Source organism: Cajanus cajan, chromosome 10 (assembly GCF_000230855.2).
Source record: "Cajanus cajan strain Asha chromosome 10, NIPB_CcT2T_4, whole genome shotgun sequence".
NCBI lineage: Eukaryota > Viridiplantae > Streptophyta > Magnoliopsida > Fabales > Fabaceae > Cajanus > Cajanus cajan.
In genome coordinates this window covers 49,718,603-49,741,023 of record NC_138526.1, presented here as the reverse complement: position 1 = coordinate 49,741,023, position 22,421 = coordinate 49,718,603, and the positions used below count along the sequence as shown (strand labels likewise).

Genomic DNA, 22,421 nt, shown 5'->3' with positions numbered 1-22,421 from the left:
GTTTTTTCTTCTTCTTTTTTTAGTTTTTATTTGTTTTGAAGTAAAATAAATTAATTATTGTATATTTCTTAATGAAAAACATATGTTTCATGGCAATCACTTTCAATTCAATGATTCAAAATTAATTTTATCCTACTCTATGCATGAGAGGTGAAAAGGGATGGAAAAAAGTTACTCAACTCAAACCCTTTTTGAAGTTGAGTTAAAAGAAAAGAACCACGGGAAAGAGTATTTTCTCAGATAGAGCTCTTGGCATTTTAAGGGTTTATTTTATATTCTGAATTTATTTTTCTTATGATAACATATTTTAATGTAAAATCTATAACTAAGATTGATTTTGGAAAATACTTAAATTATGTTTAATGGTCCAAAATCATTGAACATCTTAGAACTATTATTAATCTATTTGAAAGTATGATTCATTTTTATCAATGTGTGAAAAAAATATATTTTAAAGATATGAAAAGTGATTTTAGGGTATGTTTAGGAGTAATATTTTGGAAGAAAAAGAGGAGGGGACAATTTTTTATTTTTAAATTAAAAAAATGTAATGTTTATAAAAGTAAACATAAGATTAGGATATTGAGTTTATGTTAAAATATTATTCCATTTCGTTTATTTAAAAATAAAAAAAATAGTAGAAATGTAAAAAATATCCTTTTTTATTTCTCTTTCCAAACTTAACTCTTAAATACGCCTTTAAAATAACATATACACACAACACACCTTTAAAACTAATAATTTTATAGAAATAGGAGATATATTTCTATAAAAAAATTAATAACTTTAAAATAACTAGTATGAGTAAAGACATTCTATATCTTTATTAAAATAAAAGATAAAAGTGATAATTAATTTTGATAGAATAAGTAGATACTTAAAAGGAGAAAAAATATATAATATCTTTGAATATCTATTATACATATCATAAAAGGAAATATTATAAAAAGAATATCAAAATTTATAATCGTATTTTATCTTTATTTTTTTAGTAAATCATTATATATTTCAGATATTAAAAAAATTATCAATAGAAGAAAATGAAAGTGAAAGTGAAAGACCTGATCCCCAGCGTGGACGTGGACATGGAAACATGGGAGGAAACAAGAAAAGACAACGAAATGCTTATAAAATTCTTTGCCACTTTGTTTCCAATGGCAAAACAAAATTCTCGGAGATTTTTCTTTTTAGTATCTGTCATCTGTCAGAACTATTTTGGATATATATAGCATCAAGCTACAGATTAAACATCTTCCACTTACACACAAAAAGGAAATGAAAAAATATCTCCCACTAAAAACATCCCTATCTCCCTCTCCTTTTGCTTCATACAAAATTTTCAACTTGTCTTCTATGATTTCCTAGTATGCATTGCGATAAATTTAAAATGATATCAATTAACATTAATAAACTATTTAAAACATTTTCATTTATGAATTCAGATAGCGTATATTATAATAAAATTATTTATAGTATTATTTATCTTGAAATATTATAATAAATCATGTTCTCATTTATTTTTTGACTAATAGTTTGCTTTTTTTTTACACAAATTATTTCATTCCTTAAAATATTAAATTAATTCCACCAAATAAAAATAAAAAAATTATATAAAAATAAATATATATTTTCAAAGTTTTAATCATATTTAAAAAATATTCAATCATTATAAATTTTACCCTAAATTAGAAAGGTTACTTTCTATATAATTTCAATTTTTTAATATTTTATTTACCATTAAATTAATATAAATCATATTCTCATTTTTTTTATATCAATTTCATATTCTCTTTGACCATTGACTAATTAAAACATTAGATACCAAAATAAATGTTATCTCATATTTATTTTGAAAAATCTTTTTCTTTCTCTTTTGTGTTTTGAGAAATCTTTTTACACTATTATTTATAGTTATTCAAACACTTATTTAGTCAAAAGAAGAATAAATATAAAAAAAAAACAAAACAATACAAAAATAATTTCTCATGTGTTGAAGGAAAAGTTATATCATATAGTCAACTTGGTTTCAAATATATATACTTAGACTATTATTATCTCTTTCGAATATTGACATTTCATTTAAATTTCAACAAAAATTATTTTTTAAAGGTCAATCTTTAAAGTATATTGGTGTGTGCTTTCAAAAATCAATTTTTTTGTCATGATCAACTACATGTTACAATTTCAAAAGTTACATATAATAATGAATTGCCAATTTTAGAAACTAATGATAAAAATGAAGATTCAAATATGTGTTTTAGTGTTGTGTACAAATAGGTTTTCAATAATTTGTAACATTAATTAGTATATATATAATACTATTTTTTAACTTATTTTTAATATTATTATACTTTATATCTAATTTTTCAAATAATTTTTAATTATGTAATCAGCCAAATATTAAATCACTCAAGTTACCAAAATAAAATAGTGGTTCTTATAAATAAGTTTCTTATTTTGCTTTAAGTGGAATTTACTATGTCATATCATTCTTAAGCTTTTACAAGTTTAGCTCAAATAATGAGATCTTATAAGCAATTCACATTTTTTATAATTTTTTTTATTTACAATTCACTCTTTAATAACTTAAAAAATTAACATAATTATCATAATTAAATATTAATTTAATTAAACATAATAATATATTTTTATTTGAGAAAACAATTTGTGTTTTGAGAAATGTTATTTATTTAAAAATTGTATGTTTTGCAATTTTTTGTGTCGCCACACTCTAATGAAAGTTGTTAATAAATATTATTGTTTATTAGCAAGATACACCATAAATATTTTGCATTAGAAATATTTTAACATTATTTTAATTTTAATTACATGTATGCAATTTAATAGTTATCATCTAAACCAATAAAATGTAACATAGTAGATAATTTTACCACTTAATCACGTGGTTAGGAGTTTAATCTTGAATCAATGTATGTGAAAAAAAAATTTATTATAAAAGTTTTTACCCTTTAAACAATCTTAATACTTCAGAAGATTAGTCTTTAAAAGATTATCTTAAATAAAATAAGACAAAGATATATTACTTTATTATTAAATTTTACCAAGTCGCATATATTCAATACACAGATAATATCAATGTAATTAAAGTTTAAAATCACGTTTCCTTGTATACTTAATCCCTATTAATATATTAATCATATGTGTTTACCTCAAGGTGGACGGATAATCTAGGATGACTTTTTTATAATTATTTATGATATATCATGTTAATGTGAAAAATTTATAATTTTTATTAATAATTAAAATAAATTATATTTATATCCTTTAAAATGATTATTACTAATACAAAAAAATAACTTCATATTAGAAAAATTTTGAACAAAATTTATATGTTTTATAAAGACCTAAATTAATAATTCCAAATTTTGAAAGAAACAAAAACTAATTTTTTATTTAAATTTATCCGTATTATATATATAGCAACGTGGTTGAATGTAGTTAGTTGCTGCTTACTGCGGGGTCCTGAAAAGTGAAAGAAAATCCGTTTGGATGAAAGCGCGAGGTGAGGAAAGGCGTCTCTCCTATTTTCCAATTTTGCCCCTACCTTTTCCTCATTTCTCATTTATGTCCCGCTCCTTTCCCCCTTCCATTTCTCTGCTACTGCCAACTCCAATTTTCACTTTCTAGGGTTTAATTCCCAACCCTAGGGTTTTCCTCTCTTCCCATTCCCATGGAACCTCGGGTTGGGAACAAGTTCCGTCTCGGCCGCAAGATTGGTGGCGGATCCTTCGGCGAGATCTATCTCGGTTCCCTCTGCCTCTCTTTCTTCCTCACTTTTTCACATACTTATTTACTTTCAATTTCTGTTTTCCTAATTCAATTATTCTTCAGGCACCAATGTCCAGACCAATGAAGAGGTTGCAATCAAGCTTGTGAGTACTACCACTTGCTCTAATTTGAAAATTGTTGATTTTATAAACGCTGTTCTAGTTCTTTAAGGTTTGATTTGTTGTTTATCGTCTCTCGTTGTGAAATTATAAATGATTGGGTATGTACTGCGAAGTCTCGTGTAGTCGTGTTGTTCAATTTTAACGACTGTGCAAAATTGAAGTGGTGAAGGCGTGCTTAGTGGAATATGTGATAGACAGTGTAGTAGTGCAGCACATTTATTTTGTTTTAATTTTTGTAGAGGAATTAATGTGGCCAGATGTGCCAAAAGGTGTGCCTAAGGCTGTTTCGTGACTTGTGCCTCACTTCCTCAACTCCGGGGGGTGTTTGGCCATGTATCTACTACAGCTTATCCTCTGTCATTAATGGCATTGATGATAGTTGACTTTTTGAAGAACTATGTTGACTATTGAGGATTAGGGATATGTTTAATGAAATGTTTGTTTACTGTTTCCTTTTGCATTTTGATTCAGGAAAGTGTCAAAACCAAGCATCCTCAGTTGTTGTATGAATCAAAGTTGTATAAAATACTGCAAGGAGGAAGTAATGTTCTTTCTTACTGAATTTTTATCTTTCCGATCTCTTTGCTTACTGTATAGAATCTGTATTACTCAGGCTAAATGTTTTTGGTTGGCTATTTTTATCTGGCAGCTGGAATTCCAAATGTGAGATGGTTTGGTGTTGAAGGAGATTACAATGTCCTTGTAATGGATTTACTGGGCCCTAGTCTTGAGGATTTATTCAATTTCTGTACTCGGAAATTGTCCCTCAAAACTGTTCTCATGCTTGCTGATCAGATGGTGGGATGTCCTGTTATGTAGATACTCTTCTAATTTACATTTTTTGATTTTGTTTTAAATGGGGTAATCTTGAAATGTTTGCAGATAAGTCGAGTTGAATCTATTCATTCCAAATCGTTTTTACATAGGGACATCAAGCCAGATAACTTCCTAATGGGTTTGGGGAGGCGTGCAAATCAAGTATTAGTTCAAATTTTTTTTTTTTTTTTTTTTTTTTCTACTCCTTTCTTTCATCTCTTGGATGCATCCTTTTAAAAATGACCTATTTCATAGGTTTATGCCATTGACTTTGGTCTTGCTAAGAAATACCGAGACACCTCTACCCATCGGCATATTCCTTACAGGTATTTTGTTTCTTTTTTCTGATTTTATATACAATGGTTGAAGAGTCGAAACAAGTTTTAACTGTTAAGAATCAGGATAGTAATCAACTGAATATGGAGATCCAATATCCAAAAATGTTATACTAGTGGGAGTTTCCTAATAAAGGAGTTGTATCTTTTTATCGGGAAACACAAGAAGTGCGTGGTGGGGGAAGTACATGGTGTGGACGTGTGGTGCCTCTAGTTTGGTACTTTATGCAACATTGAAGTTCTTATTCTAATTGCTGCAAGATATGAAACCAATTTATCTTTACCGGACCAGACCTTTGAGTTGTAGAATATTAATAATTATTAATAAATATATTAACTACCAAGTTTGGATGTGTGATATGAAATTGTTGGAAAATTATAATGTACCTGCTGTTAAAATTTCTATATGATTAACTGAACAAGAAAAGGTACTATAGTGCAAGTTATATTAAAATTAATAGGTTCAAGTGAAGTGCTGGTGGTGTAGAGTTTACACAGACAATCAATCCAGTTTAAATTCTTTCATTTCCAATTGTTGGTTCTATTTTCTATTATTTTTTTTATTTGTGCGAATATGTTTCAACAACTGTTGTTACTTATAAATTATCCTTTTGTAGTTTCTCTGATGATTTTGTATTTTTTATATTATTATTTATACAAATGACTTTACAATATTTCCAAGTTATTATTTTAAAATAATATCTTTAAATTGTGGGGTTTCTCTGAATTTCACTTGCTTGTAATCCGTTTCAGAGAGAATAAGAATTTGACTGGAACCGCTAGATATGCTAGTATGAATACTCATCTTGGAATTGGTATGCGCTCAATGTGTCTCTTCATGAAATTCCTTGCCATTGTATTTATTGTTAATAGATTCTAAGTTCGGGATTAACCTTTTATTCTTTGTTAGAGCAAAGCAGAAGGGACGACTTAGAATCACTTGGATATGTTCTTATGTATTTTTTGAGAGGAAGGTAGTTATCCTTGCTCCTGTGTTGTGTTTCTTTTTCTTGATCACCTACTTTTTTATTTTAATTTTTTACTTAGTATTTCTACAGTCTCCCATGGCAGGGATTGAAAGCAGGTACTAAGAAGCAGAAGTATGAGAAAATCAGTGAGAAGAAAGTTTCTACTTCTATTGAGGTGAGTAAAACTGTGTTTAAAGTAGTATCTTGGTACATATTATCTATTTTCTCCCCTTGATTATGATAAAATGTGGTTTGCTTCTTTGTTAGTCTCTTTGTCGTGGCTATCCCTCAGAGTTTGCTTCATTCTTCCATTACTGTCGGTCACTGAGGTTTGATGATAAACCAGATTATGCTTATTTGAAAAGGCTTTTCCGTGACCTCTTTATTCGTGAAGGTTTGGGCCTTTTTTTTGCTGGTGATTATTTCACTTTAGAATACTCTGTAGCCTTTGATAACTAGATGGTAATGTTTTAATCTGTCAATTATGTGTGTTTGGCTGGTGTTCTCTTCTTGTTCCAGGATTCCAGTTTGATTATGTCTTTGATTGGACCATTTTGAAATATCAGCAGTCTCAAATTTCCACACCTCCTGCTCGTGCTATCGTAAGTTATGGTGTGCCATACAGTGGTATTAGCTTAATGTTTGTTTGTTGATATTAGATTATCTTACTTAAAGTGACATTTTCAGGGTCCTGCTGCTGGACCAAGTTCTGGAGTGCCACCAGCTGTTGTAAATGCTGATAGACAGATAGGTATAATTTTCTTTCCTTTTTTACTTTTAAGTCCCTAATCTATTATTTTATTAGTAATATGTGGTTTCTTACTTTCTTAGCTCAAAAGTCTTGGTTATTCTATGTAGGTACTTCTATTTTTCCTTTTATTTTGCATACCTCGGCTTTTCTACAATTTTATGGTATGGTACTTTTGCGTTTTCTGCTTTTAATGTGGGAAATTTGTGTAGGTGGGGAAAGTAGTAGGCATACTGGTTGGTCTTCATCTGATCCTGCTCGAAGGAGAAACTCTGGACCTATTACAAATGATGGATCCTTGTCAAGACAAAAAGCCCCAGTTCCAAGTGACTCAAATGGATCTAAAGATGTTATGGTGAGTACATTTATTTATGGGATGGCTTATGACTGTGAGCGGATCATATTTCTTCCTCATTATTTTCTGTTTAAAAATAATAAAATTTTTAGTAGGCATCGCATAAGTATGCTTTGTGTTTAGACAAGTTATGTATATTTTTTTGAACTCCTCTTCTTCAGACCTGCTGCATTTAAGAGTTTTTGTTCTGTGAATATACTCTTGTGGTTGTGGTTCTTGTTTTCTGGCAAAAAAATAAATAAATATAGAGTTTGTTTGGATATTTTATTTTTATTTTTATAACAAACACTCATAAAAGAAGAAAATAAGAAGGTAAAATAAATTAAACATCTCTAGTAAGTTAAAATTAACTTTTATGCACTTCAATTTTTTTATAAAATTTCTTTCGTCTAACTTCTCCTAAAGTTGAAGTGTATGAGTTGATTTTAATTTATGAGAGAAGTTTATTTTATTTTATAAGTGCTTATAAAAAGAATTATCCAAATAGGATCGTAGTCCATGCATTGTGGGTTTCTGATATTCTAAAAGTGATTACATACATTATCAGGTTTGTTAGTTCGTGATTTTTGTCACGTTTGAAATTGGTTGCTGGTTACAGTTACACCGATCATGACGTTATGTTTGTATTGCGTATGATATGTATGCAGTTGTCTAGTTCTAATTTCTTCCGGTCAAGTGGATCTACTAGGCGTGGTGCTGTATCGAGCAGTCGTGATGCAGTTGTTGGCAATGAGACTGAGCCCTCTCATTCTCTCACTATGGATGCTAGTCCCGGAGCACTGCGTAAAACTGCTGCTCAAAGAACTTCACCCATCATGTCATTTGAGCACAACCATAACCGAACATCCTCTGGCAGAAATACATCAAACATGAAGAATTTTGAGTCAACTATCCGAGGTATTGAGAGCCTGAATTTCAATGACGAGAGGTTACAGTATTAGCTGCTGCCTTTCCCGACCAACTATTTTAGTAAATTTTTAAATTGTTTTTATAAACTACCGAGTGGAGTGTTGGATGAAAGCTGCAACAAATTGGGAATTGTCACTAAAGTATACAAGAATGATATGTTCAAGTGGTTTCCTCACAAAATCTGGCATTGAAAAGCCTTTGTTAATACAGTTGACCGTGTACTCACGTTGATTCTATCTTTTTCTCATTTTATATCATCTAGTAAAATATCATGCTTTCCTGGCTCTTTCATTTTTTTTTTTTTTTGGATAAATCATGTTTGTTGACATTTAAGTGAGAAATTCCATTAGCTTCCAACTGGTAAAACGACCAGTGCTACAATACTAGAAATTTCAGGGGGTGTTTCTTTAATCCACGTATTGCTGGAGTTTTTCACGTGTAACATAGGAGCTACTGACTCGGAAAGAATGGCTAAGGGTGATGCAATCTCTAACAATTTACTAGGGGAATTCGAAAGCAAGATGTGATCCGTCGTTCAACATCTATACTATTAATAAAAACGATATATATATATATATATATTTTGAATGTGATTTTGATGAAACTTTTATTTTTCCAACTTTTTAAACAAATGGGTCTACTTTCGTTGAGAAAATGTCGTTTATTACTAATTCTAGTTGTATAAAAACTTTAAATGTTTTATTTATTACGTATTCCAATTATATAAATAATTTGAATGTTTTTAAAAGTTAGAGATATTAAAAACATATTATATATTTAATGACTTTTACTTTTAAACTGTGTTCTATACTAACTATTACTTTAAAAGAAATCGCTCAAGAATTCAAGAAATATTCAAAGGAATGATAAAAAGTTTTCGCTCATAACGACTTTGAAGAGGAGGGGCAAGGCCCCAATTACACCAATCCACTCAGAGCTATTAAACAAACTAATTAGAAATTACAAAGCATTCATGAACTGGTCGATCTTTTATAACAACTGAATGTAACATACTTTTTAGTTTTGGTTGTAGAAGAGTTACCATGAAACAAAATAAACTTATAGATAAATTCTGATAAAAATGAACCAATTGGAGTTGATTCTTTACTTAATTGTATATTGTCTTCATTAGCGCCTCTCTCTCTCTCTCTCTTTTTTCTTTTTTTTAATCTCTTCTTGATAAATTTGCTGCTCCAACTGTATTTAAATATGACATTTAAATCAATTTTAGGGAGAGTAGTCATGTCAGAGTACCTCATTTTCTTTTCACATAAGATTTTAGTTTATCGGATAAGATTGTTATAAACGGCACTGAAGTATATGTAAGAGATTAGGAGGTGACATGTTAGGTTGTTCTCTTATGTCTATCATGTGCTTAGTCAAGAATAACATATTGAGGATCGATAATAAGTGAATGATTCACACTATGTTAAGTTTCATAATACATAATAAGGTTGGAAGAAAGGCCAACTTCAATAAAAATCATCATCATACATAAACTTTTTTTTTTATTTTTTTTATTTCTCTCTTTTCCATCACATCATCTATCACTTTTATTATTTTCACTAGTTTTTTTGTTTTTCTATCTCCTATTTCCACCATAAATTATCTCAAAATAAAATGTGTGAATATGACTATTCCACTTAAATAGTTTTATAGATCGTGACATATAGTTACATGTTAAAATAGTTTTACATTGATTTTAGAATCTCTTTAGATAAATTTCTACATAAACATTTTGAAAATAAAATAAAATAATTTTTTATAAACTAAAATTAGCTTACACATAAGTTAAAAATATATTTTTTTTAAAATTAATATAAAAGAATTTTTACAAATTAACTTACTTATAAATTAATTTTAACTTATTTAAAATATTTTATTTGTTTCTCCTATAAATTCTTCCACAGAAACTGTTGATAGGATGATATACACGATCAAACGCGGATTATGTCCGGATCACAAACAACATTCTAAACTCTTAACATATGTTTCAAATCTCTTGTATCTTATGCATATTTTTTTTAAGTCTCTAAAGCATCTTTCAAGTCTTTTAACAAATATTTTATATACATCAATATAATAAAGAATCTCTCAATAATTTTAAATGAAATGTGGGTCAAATCGGACAGCGGGAATCCATAACAAGAGTAAAGGAGGCATAAAATATTTGTGATAAAACATCTGTAATTATTTTTAAATTAATCTGTCTTAACACACATATATATAGCCTTAAATTTGAATATATTAATATTATAATAATTATAAATTAAATATACCCTAAAAAGATGTTAGCTTTGAAAAGCGTTTTTGTTGCCGAATTTCACGGAACTATGAACAATGTCTTTACATTCTCTCTCTAATAATACAAACGAAAGCAGGGTAGAGTAGAGGGTGTACAACTGTGACCAAACACAATTTCTGGGACATCACACTCTTATCTTTCATTTTTTACTATTATTATTTTTTGCCTCATTATTTTTTTTGTAATTCATTGGAAACATTACATTATCTTTTAAGGTGTAGCACCTTATGATCAACCATAAGCTATTTTATATGTATCTTGCGCTTTCAATGCGCGAAATTCACTTACTATTCAGAATATATATAAAGCTGATTTAATTTGGTTAAAAAACATAATAGGTTTCTCCATCAAGAAATAAGATGTGAAAACGTGATGTTTATTGAGAGACTTGACACTTGATGACTCCAAGTTTCATTTATGATATTTTGGTAACACAAAGCCATTGAGGTTTGCAGCATTTCGCAATGCACTTTATCTGAACAATCAATCATTCTATTTCTGCGACAAAGGAGAAACTTCCTCTTTCGCCATCATTTCTTTCTTACCCTCTTTCGGTTTGTTTCAATCTAGCAATGATATATATAGATATAATAAGATTATTTTTTATTTATATATAATTTCATTTCTAGATGATATGAGGTCTTCATAATATATATATATTAAAAGATGCTGAATTCTTCCAAAAGTAATCCAATTCATAATCAATATAACTAGCTGAAATATATTCTTCAAGCCGTATATAATTAAAAAAAAAATCAAATTCTAGTTCAAACCCAATAAATAATATTCATCTTAAATTTGAACTAATAATTAAGAAATATTGAGCAGTAGTAACCAAACTGGAGATGGAGTTTCATACAGCAAGGATAGGGGATTTAATTTAAAGATTTACTCAGAAACCTTAGTAAATCACATTTCATTACAGATAATAAAAAAGAGAGAGAGAGAAAAGATGATTCACCAGTCACCACCATCCATAGACAGCTTGAGTGCAAGTGTTCTTGATCCAGCTGAAACTCTTCCTAAGAGAGCCTTTCATTTTGCCCTCAGCAGCATATATTTTGTAGCCAGCAACTCTCTTTTTTCTCTGCAACTCAGGGTCACTGAAACTCCAACTCTTTGTTGTGTTTTTCCCTTTCTTCACTTTGACATGGTTGTGATGTGCATAAGCATAAGCATAAGAAGCATTATTAACACTGTAAGACCTGAGATCTTGCATGGTTGTTGGGGCCACGTTGCCTTCATCTCTGCATGACTTGGATCTCAACTCCATCATGCCAACCAAGAAAAAGAGTATGTGTCTTGAGGCTACCAAGATGGGAATAACTTCAAAGGAAAAGCTTCATGCCTTTGCTTTTTCTACTTCTATCTTAAGAATTATTTATTTATTTCTCGGTAAACCAGGTATCTCAGCCAAAAATTAATGACATTTTCTTTAAAAAATTAACCTCTTTATTTAATGTTTTTTCCATTTATGTAGATTCAAAAGTGAAAATTTTAATTATATATTTAATACTTCTTTCATCTCCAAATAATTGTAATTTTAAATTCTTAGACACAAATAATTAATAATAAATATATTATTTTTTTATATAACTTTACTAAAATAATATTCTTACTTTCTAAATAAATATACCAGTTTTAATTATAGTAGTTTAATAATTTATGAAAGGATAAATTTAGAATAAAAAAATTATTATTATTTCTTTTTAAGAAATGACAACATTAAAACACTTTTTTAAATGCTAAAATGGAAGTTAATTTAAGAAAATGTGTAAATAAAACATATTTTATATGAAAATCATGTTACCCTTTTTTTATTGATTGTTATTGCTTCTCTTTACTAACTTTAATTTAGACTAAATTATAATGTTGGTCTTTTAAATTACAGGTCACGTTGATTTAATTTAAAAAATAGTGATATCAAATTATTTTTTTATATAAAAAAATTATTTTGATGCTGAAATAATTCTTCAATTAATTTAGATAATAAGATCTTCTGAGTTGGAAGTAGGTGAAGATGATGATATGTTGTTTTCTTTAATGAAAGTCAGTAGGGTAGCGACTGATCCAACTTTTTTGGCAAAGCAGAATTGCACGAGACTTTTGGGTTGACTAGTTTTCACTCGTGCAAGTGTTAAAATTTATTGTAAATTGAAACAAGGGTAACATTAAAACCATTTAAGATAATTAGATTCTGTGTAAATAAATCTGTCATAATTTTTTTTTAAATTATATACTTATCAATTAAAGACTAATGGTGTGTTTAGAAACCAGTTAAATTCAATTCAACTGGAGTTTAAAAAAAAAAAAAAAATAGTTACACTTACAAATATTTATTTTTTCTACATTAAAATATGTATTTTTTTCATTGTGATTTATCCAAACACACACAACAATCTCTTTAATACGTTATTAAAAGAAAACTCTATAAAATATTCCGACATTACATGGAGATGGTTCTATATTTGTGCATTTGTTATTTAAATAATAGAAAAGTTTATAAATATATTGTAATTGTAATTCTTACTAATAAAAAATATTAAAAATAAAACGACAAAAAAGTACTAAACGAAGGCAAAGAGCTTTTTTCACCCTACCTTAGGACTCGATATATAAAAAGAAATAAGGTTGGAGGAATGATCTTATGTCAAAAATTTCACAAAATTCTACGACCAACAATCTTTGTTCATAAAAAGACAAAACACTCTGATTTTCAATTGACCATTGTGGTCCACCTTTTCAATTATACCTACATTGGTTTTTGCAAGTCAGAAGGTAAAAACCTTCACTTTTTCCCCCTCAAAATACTCACACAAAAAAATGGCTAAAACATTTTCGGTGGGAAATTATAGTTGAATTTAAGCATAGAAAAATGACTCGGAATGAAATTATTATATAAACCAAAGGAAATTATTATAGAGGTCGCACAATGTTGTCCTCTTTTATTCATAGAAGCAAGCATCTGGAAAGTTGCGCTCATAATTTTCTACAAACTTTGCTTTCAAGTTTTGGCCGAAAGTGCATGCTTTAATTCATTGTTATTAGCATGATAAATAAGTGTTAGTAGCATTAAAATAGTAATTTAATTTTATGCAATATTAGTATAATTTTTTATTAACTAATTAAAAATCATAGTAATAAGTTTGATATAGTTGACAAATAATCTTATCTTTTAAATATGTAATTTCTATATATATATAAAAAAATACGATTTGATATCTATGAAAAAATATTTGTCGCAAAAAGTCAACAAAACTCAAAACCTTAAAAGAAAATCTTTTAACTTTTGTAAGAAATACCTTAATTTATTTAAAAAAAACAATAAAAAGAAGAAACTTATTATATATAACGATTTGTAACTTGATAAAAAAGAAATAAATGGCCGATAAATACATTATTTACTTTAAAAATAATCTTCTTCAATTTAATTGAAACCGTCCCACTAAGAGAAAAGAAGTACTTGATTAGGAAGTTAGAATGTGTCTTTCTCAACCATACTTTAATGATGGAGCATTGAAAACGATTTTTACACTCTAGTAATAGTCTTCAAATAATGCATCCAAATGTAGGAAGAGCTTAATTTTAAGGGTGGGAACTCCAACTTAATTACGTTCATAACACTAGGAATGTGCTTCTCTCTTTCCACCCAAAATTTTGTTGTACCAGCAACATATGATGATACGTACGGGTAACATATTTTACAAGAGATTTGGGCACAGAGAATCTTAAACAAGCAAGTGAGCATAACTCTTGTGTTTAAAATATTTCGAAAAAATAAATTTACAAAAAAATTATTGGTCCAAGAAGCAATGAATCCCTCAAACAAACTTTCGGATTTAAATCTTATATATGAAAAAATATAGTTGGAGAGATATCATTAAAGGTGTAATAGTGAATTTTCGTCTCTCTTAGATCTGTTGAGAATTACTTTTTAAAACCTAAGACTTGTTTGATTTTCTTCTCATTTTTTTTTAATTATTTTCTAAGACAATTTGATACCATTCAATAATCAATTTCGTATATAAAATACATTAATTTTGAAATTTATTTTCATAACAAGTGCCTAGAAATAAAAAATAATTGAATATCGTTTTCCCATTTTTTTTTTGTTTTCAAGTGTTTTGTTCAAATAATAATTGATTAGTGAAAATTATGATTCACAAAAGTACATATTAATCTTTGATTATCAATTTTAGGATACAGTCCATAATTGTTAGCTTTTTCAAATATTTTATCCTAATAATACTTGATTAATGAAAATTATACTCCTCAAGTGCCTAGAAATAAAAAATAGTTGAAAAACGTTTTCTTGTCCTTTTTTGTTTTCAAGTGTTTTGTTCAAATAATACTTGATTAGTGAAAATTATGTTTCACAAGTACATATTAATCTTTGATTATCAATTTTAAGATACGGTCTTAATTGTTAACTTTTTCAAATGTTTTATCCAAATAATACTTGATTAATGAAAATTATACTCCTCAAATACATATTACTTTTTGATTATCAACTTTAAGACATAATCCTTAATTGTTAATTTTAAAATCGGGATATATCCATGGAAAAAAAATGTTTTTTTCAAATGTCCAAAAGATAAATCCTTAAAAAACAGAAATATACTCGGGATGAAATCCCAGTCTTCAATTATTGAAATCTTTAGCTTGTCCGCTGAAAATGCTCTTGGTTCCCTCTAAATTGTGGCCCATTAGAGCGGAATGTGTTATTATCTGTCTTGTGTAACTTCAAGATAAGGGAAAGATGAAATTAAAAGTGATTAATTTGACAATTTTTTATTGTTGTTGAACTGGATATATAAATGCAATACAAGCTGCATCGTCCATCAAGGCCTTAGCAATTAAGTCAGGAGCCACGGAGTACGTAATGAAATTAAAAGTGATTAAGTCTACAACCACACGATTTTAGTTTTTTTTATTATACCACATTCATCTATATCAGAAAAAGACACTCGATCGTTTAACCGTAAGATTTTGGATGAAAATGATATAAAAAAAAATAAAAAAAATAAGGCCCCTAGCGTTATAAAGAGGACAAAAGTTTCTTCGGGAAAAACCGATTTGGAGCCTTTATAAAATCTTAAACAAATGAAATAATTGGATTAAATATAATATATTACCATTAATAGAATTTCTTGATTCATCTGACAGGTAGATCAAACACATGTGGTTAAGGCTAGTTGAAATATGGCATACGATACGACACAATTAAAAAAGAAAAGGCTTGAGCAACCTACTATTTAAGCAAATAAACAAATATTATAGAATCAACCATTATAAATAAAGTCTTTGAACTCTAATGAGTAAAAATTGTAAAAGCAAAAAAGGAGAGCAGAAAATAATAATTGTCAAAAAAGTAATGGCCCTGATGACGTAATAGAGTAAAAATTAACCCATCAGAGCAGATCAGCAACATTTGATGGCAACTCCTCTACTGTCACATTGTAGAACTTCTGAATATCAGACAGCATTCTTGAGTCGTCCAATGTCACAAAGTTTATGGCAACACCCTTTCTACCAAAACGCCCACTTCGGCCTATGCGGTGAAGATAATTCTCAGGTTGGGTAGGAAGATCATAGTTTATAACCAAAGACACTTGCTGCACATCTATACCACGTGCCAAGAGATCAGTGGTAATCAGAACTCGAGAAGAGCCAGAGCGAAATTCACGCATGATGATGTCACGAGTGTTTTGATCCATGTCTCCATGAGTGGCTGAGACAGTGTGGTCATTGCTTCGCATCTTGTCAGTGAGCCAGTCCACCTTGCGCCTTGTGTTCACAAAGATGACACTCTGGGTGATAGCCAGAGTCTCATAAAGGTCACACAGTGTCTCTAGTTTCCAATCTTCCTTATCAACATTCACGTAAAACTGCTTGATACCCTCAAGGGTCAACTCATCACGCTTCACCAAGATTCTCACTGGCTTATTCATAAACTTCCTTGTAATCTCCAAGGCTTCAGGTGGCATTGTAGCAGAGAACACTCCAACCTGAATTTTACCTGGCAGTAGCTGGAAGATGTCATAGATCTGCATTTCAAGCACAAAAACTGTAAACCATTAGCTCACATCTAATCACACAAGATGGCTAGTGAAAGAACAAGTAGATGATGGTCTAGAAAAAAAAAACAATTAAAAAATTTAAACAAACATTTAGGAAGACAACGAACCTGATCCTTGAAGCCACGTGAAAGCATTTCATCAGCCTCATCCAAAACAAACATCCTTATGTGATCTGGGCGAAGAGACTGTCTACGTAGCATATCAAACACACGCCCAGGAGTGCCAACAACAGTATGTACACCAGCTTGGAGAATGCGCTGATCCTCACGAACACTGGTCCCACCAACACAAGCATGAACCTTGACACCAAGGTAATCACCTAGAGCTCGCATGACCTTCTCAATCTGCTGTGCAAGCTCCCTTGTTGGTGCCAAAACCAAAGCCTGACACTGAACCAAATCATAATCAAGCTGCTGCAAAATTCCAGAACAGAAAGTTGCTGTCTTCCCAGTTCCTGACTGAGCCTGCTGAATCACGTCCAGACCTTTGCAGAAAGGAACAATTCCCCTCTGCTGTATTGCAGAAGGCCTCTCAAAACCTTTAGAACAAGAATAAAACATCACACATCATCTTACGGCACAATTAACTTCATATAGCATTTGTTTTATTCTTCTAAAAAGACAATGCTGGTGCTTCTCATCAAAGATGTTCAGTTTCAAACACAATAAAAAAGTTAGAAACCATATTGGCTGATAACCCACAGATCCACTTTGTAATGTTCTAGAAAATTTTTTTAAATGGAAATCAATGTAAATTATTTATTAAAAAAAATCTGTTCATTCAGTTATCCCAGATTAAATTATATATATATATATTTTGCTGGAACTATCATTAAAATTGTATGAATGTCCTGATATGCTGATTGCACTAAAACATAACAAAATAATATAACTCCAACAGGGTAAATGTTGCAGAAAATAATGTCTAAATGCATTAATCAAGGCAGTGACTCCACATCTTTAAAAGTTTCTTAGTGAGTAATTGATACTGCTAACATGAGTATTAACAAGAATGCTAATAACACATTCTTTTAAACATACACCTTACTGTTGGGTTATTCTCTAGAAGATCAATTTAGTTTCCTTGAAAGCAAATGACTTTCAAGAGTGTTGATTCTTCAGATAATGAATCCATAATGAATTGTGTCTAAAAGAGTATTTTGCTAGCATTCCTCAAGTATCAAATAAGCAATACAAGAAACAAAGGAAAAATCATTTGCCATACCATAAGCGTATATGCCTCTCAGAAGATTTTCTTGTAAACCCATTGCATCAAAACTATCATAGACTTCATCATATGAAGTAAAAAATTCTTGTCCATCAGCAGAAAGCCTGATATCAATTTCCAAGACATTAAAATTACAGAAAACTAAAAGAATAAAGAATTCAAACATCGCAAGCAATGAAAAATATAAGGTCCAAGAGGTTACAATTCATTCATCTTAGAATCATATTGCCGAGCATCAAACTGTGATCCTTCTGGAGCTAAACCCGCCATAACTGCAGAGCAAAAACTTCATTAGACAGAGACACACACTTCAAAAACCCTACCAACCTAAAACACTGGTAACCAAGGAAATCCCCAAACATCATCGTGACAATCGGGCTCTTCTAAGTATGATGAGTTGTTTTCCTTTCCCCTTGATGTAAGATAAGAACAGCAAGCTTAAGAACAATCCATAAGCACCAATAACTCCCAAAAAAAAACATTAAGCCGAACAAATTTGGAACAATACGCTAATCCGCGACAAATGAAAAAATAAAAAGGAACACGAGACATATGAAACAACAGAGCGACAATTCATTAGAACTGAGTCGAGAAACTGCAAAATCGAAGAGTAACGAAACAAGTAGAGATGGTTGAAAGTAAAACATGGAATAAAAAACTATGCGAAGAAAGTAATAAGATCGATCTGAGATTGGAATGCATAAGAATGTTGATTTGAAAAGAAAGAATAAATAAACAAGAGAAAAAGAAAAAAAAAGCGATACCTGATGATGTTAGTAATAGTGAAAGAGAGAGAGAGAGAGAGAGCAAAATAGAGAAGCAAAAGAGGAATTAGGGTTTCCGAAACTGCTAGGATCTGCGGCGTGGAGTTGAGGGAGGCGAAAGAGAATAGTATGATGTATGAGTGTGTTTAGGTTATGTTAATGTTATCGTACCATAGACATAGTATAGTATTGTAGGATTCTCCTACTGGGCCCCAAAACAACCTAATATGCAATGTATTACATTACATTAAATAAAATATATTATTTTCATAATCTCTCCTATAATCCTAACTTTTTTCTTTATCATTTAGGTTATGTTCTTTCCTAAGATCTAAGATATATATCTATATAGGATTTTATCCTCTGCAGTCTGCAGTTTATTGGTATAACTGTCCCACTCTTGTCCGTTAATATTTTTTTTTATTACAACATAAATTATAATTTATAATTTAATTTATTAAATTTAATGGTGATATTCTAAACTGCTGCGTGTGGAGTTTTTCTTCAAACCGTAGAGAGTCTGGTTGCATCACATATTTCTATTTATATTATATATGAAGGCTATTCATTTTTTTTTTTACAGTTATATTTTTTTATTATATATTATTTTTTTTATTGTCATTTCTCTTACAAATAAAATAAAATATATATAAAAAAAATTAATTATCAATTATATTAATAATAATTATTTACTTATTTTATAATTACTTTTATTCTTTATTTATTTAATATTATTTTACTCTTTTCTAATTATATATTATCTCATTTCATTTGATTTATATATTGTCACTTCTATTATTTTTGTTTTTTGTTATTTTTAAGTAAATTTAATAAAAGTATGAAATAACTCTTTTTAATTGTTTTTTTAGTTATATAATTTCAAAAAATCTTATTTTAATTTTTATATTCAAATTTTGTTTAGAAATTTGTTAAACACATTTAAATAAAACCTACCTATTAATGTCCTTGTTAATAAAATATATATTAAACTTGATTAATGGTACATAAATATCTCATTCTATCACTTTTAAATATAGTATCAATGACTTGATATAAGATTTTTTAAAATTATATGGACTAAAAATAGTAATTTTAAATTTGAGACACTAAAAAAATTATCTTAAATTTTAGGGATTAAAAACATATTTAAGCCTTGTTTTTATTTTACACATAAAAAAATGATAGATAAGAAATGACAAAGATGACAATGAAGTGAAATAAGTACAAGTTTCAATATCACCATCCATGTCTCCTATGCTCATCCTCGTTCTCGTCCTCCTATTGGATAGGTATAAAATTTGTGTTTCATACTCCTTCTTGTTGGATATCGAGTATATTCATACATGATTGATGTCTAATCATGCTTTAATTAATTAAGTTTAGTAGAAATTTGAACATAAAATATAAATTAAAAAATTAAATTAATTAAGTTTAATTTGACATAAATATAAAATAAATTAAGAATTGCATAAATCTCAACTAAAATTTTTAAAAAAGTAAATTAATTTTCTAAAAATTTAAAATGCATATGGGTACGGGTACGGATATGGAGCAAGTATATACTCATCCTATCGTGCTTTAATAAATTAAGCATTACTTGTATCTATTTTCATGTTCAATCAAATCAAATATTTTTCATTAAAGTTAAGACGAGTTCAAGCATATTATTCGCACTTATCATTCATAGATGACACTCCCAAAATTACTAAGCAAAAAGCTAATGAAATGCTCGAGATTTTCAAACCAAGCACCACGTCAAATCTTAGTAGTGTTTAATTTGACTCATGATCTTACTTGTCGGGTAGAAGATCACCAGAGACTCATAAGAGGAATTTTACCTTTTAACACAAAATATCTCCTTAAGTAAGGCTATCTACCAAAATATATGATTTTAATGATTATAGGAGATGTGAAACCTATATGATCAGAAACATAAGCTCAAACCAAAGTTTAGATTAATAATTATAAATAATGCTCATTTTGTGATTTTATTTAATTTTTTTTTGTAAAAGTTGTCTTAGTGAGCCACATTGTAACCAAAAAAAAATTTCTATCTTGACACAAATTCTCTGAATATTGGCCTTTGGAAGTTAGTCGTTCCTAATAGAAGCATTGTAAAATTTCAACCAGGTTAGTATTAGTTAAATATTTTGGCGTCTAACAAGAATTTTTTTTTTAAATAACTCACGTCCAAAAAATACTAAATATAAAAAATAATAAAATTTAAAATAGAAAAAGAGAACATTAAAAAAAATCAACACAGATAAATCAATTATATACAAATATCACAAAAGAAAAAAAAGTTAATCATATCTTCTTCTTCTACTTCAGATCCCTCTCGCCATACTTTTGTCATACTCTTCTTCTCAATAATTGTTGAGAAGCTAACAAACCTATATTCACTGCTGTTATGATCTCTAAACCTAAGGATTTTGGCAAGAAAAAAAAATGAGATCAATGAGTTCAAATTTATATGTATATAAATTATCATAACACTAATTGAATACAAGGGGAGGAAAAAAAATTCCAAGAAAAAAAATAGAAGCATAGAGAGATGAGTTGAGTTATTGAGAACGAGAATAGAACAGTGAAGAAATTGAAGGAGAGAGAAAACGATAAAAAAGTGTTGGAGAAATAGCATTTGGCGCCGTCGGAAATCTCATTATAAGCCTCTTTCTTTTTCTCAACTGAAAGCCACGTTAAGACTTATTACCACTCTTTAATCTTTATTTCCTTTTTATTAATCCTACTTTTTTATTTAGCTATTGGTTACTTTTTTTTTTTTCCCTTCTCTTTTTATGCAAGCCAAGCCCATTTAAACGACTATAACAAAAATCACTTTGCTTTAGATGATAAAAACAAAAACTCTTTTATTTTTCAAATGAATTAGATCCTTTAGACATACGCATATTAATCTTTAACGCAACTAATATACGTAAGAACTAATTATAAAAATAATCAATACCACTATAGTAAAATAAAATAGTTATATTATTTTATAATTAAATATTCATGTCTTAATCCGTGTTACAAAAATTTAAAATTGTGCAATAAAATAAAAAATTACGTGAATGTGGTATTATCTTAATTCTTCGAGTAAAAATTATTTTAGATTTACTTTTTGTTTGATTATTATGAAAATCTTATTAAATATTAAACTTTAAATGAGAGTGATAATCATTTTGGATCTCTTTCCTATTTGATTGTTACAAAAATTTTAATTAAATATTAAACAATTTCTTAAATGATAGTTTAAATATGATAATTATTTTGGATCTTATAATTAAAATTAAATAGCATTAAATAAATAAGAATTATAATATCTTATAATTTCTTTAAACCATTAATTTTTTTTATCTATTTTTGGCTGGAGCGCATCCTAATTCCGAACGTACATCGAACTATCTTCCTTTTTCTATGCACATAAAAGCCTAAGTTAAACAAAATATATATATAAAAAAAAAAGTTTCAATGCATTAAAATAAGTAACTACTATATTGTTACGATAACAAAAAAAATTAAAGAATAGTAAAACGTTGAATAAAGAGCCCAATTGTCTCTGGAAGCTACTGATGCGATTCAACAGGCTCGTGAGGTGTTGGAGACATTTAGCTCCGAAAATAAGGTGTTGAAAATATTCAAGTAAAAAACCATGTTATAATAAAGGTTTGTGTAACTACATTTTCATCTTGTTTAATTTTTTTTTATTTTATTATTTTTATTTTATTTTTTATAGTTTAACTGTATAATATTGAAAATAATTAACCTTATTGTTTCTAGATGAAATGTGATTGATTTCATCAATTTATAAATTGATTAGATCATGCAACGGTAAGCATATTAATTGTATATTGTGAAAGTCTGAAAGCATTCACTTTTAGTCATAAATAAAAGAAAGCCTGGAATTCAGTTATTTTGTGATAAAAGAATCGGTATATGTTGTCAGCATGCATGCAGTGTGTTGCATGGAGTCCATTAGACACCTCACACTCACTTTATTTAT

General features: G+C 28.7%; 3 protein-coding genes across 3 annotated transcripts; 1 reads left to right on the top strand and 2 right to left on the bottom strand.

The window, feature by feature from the left end:
• The first annotated feature begins 3,505 nt into the window (after positions 1-3,505).
• LOC109805654 (casein kinase 1-like protein 2) lies at positions 3,506-8,333 on the top strand. Its single transcript, XM_083065941.1, has 15 exons — positions 3,506-3,523; positions 3,649-3,767; positions 3,853-3,893; positions 4,383-4,452; positions 4,561-4,709; positions 4,794-4,889; positions 4,983-5,053; positions 5,816-5,877; positions 5,973-6,036; positions 6,121-6,205; positions 6,298-6,424; positions 6,550-6,632; positions 6,718-6,781; positions 6,991-7,133; positions 7,781-8,333. Exons 2-15 carry the CDS (start codon positions 3,692-3,694, stop codon positions 8,072-8,074), a joined length of 1,425 nt encoding a protein of 474 aa, XP_082922067.1. The 5' UTR covers positions 3,506-3,523; positions 3,649-3,691; the 3' UTR covers positions 8,075-8,333.
• A 2,978-nt stretch (positions 8,334-11,311) lies between these two features.
• LOC109805656 (uncharacterized) lies at positions 11,312-11,620 on the bottom strand. Its single transcript, XM_020367827.3, has one exon. The coding sequence runs from the start codon at positions 11,618-11,620 to the stop codon at positions 11,312-11,314; it is 309 nt and encodes a 102-aa protein (XP_020223416.2).
• Positions 11,621-15,601: 3,981 nt separating this feature from the next.
• On the bottom strand, positions 15,602-18,593 carry LOC109805655 (eukaryotic initiation factor 4A-10). The gene is made up of 5 exons (XM_020367826.3): positions 18,419-18,593; positions 17,857-17,926; positions 17,652-17,758; positions 16,535-16,965; positions 15,602-16,394 (listed from the first exon to the last, which is right to left on the bottom strand). The coding sequence occupies exons 2-5, from the start codon at positions 17,922-17,924 to the stop codon at positions 15,759-15,761; spliced, it is 1,242 nt and encodes a 413-aa protein (XP_020223415.1). The 5' UTR covers positions 17,925-17,926; positions 18,419-18,593; the 3' UTR covers positions 15,602-15,758.
• Between the last annotated feature and the right edge of the window lie 3,828 nt (positions 18,594-22,421).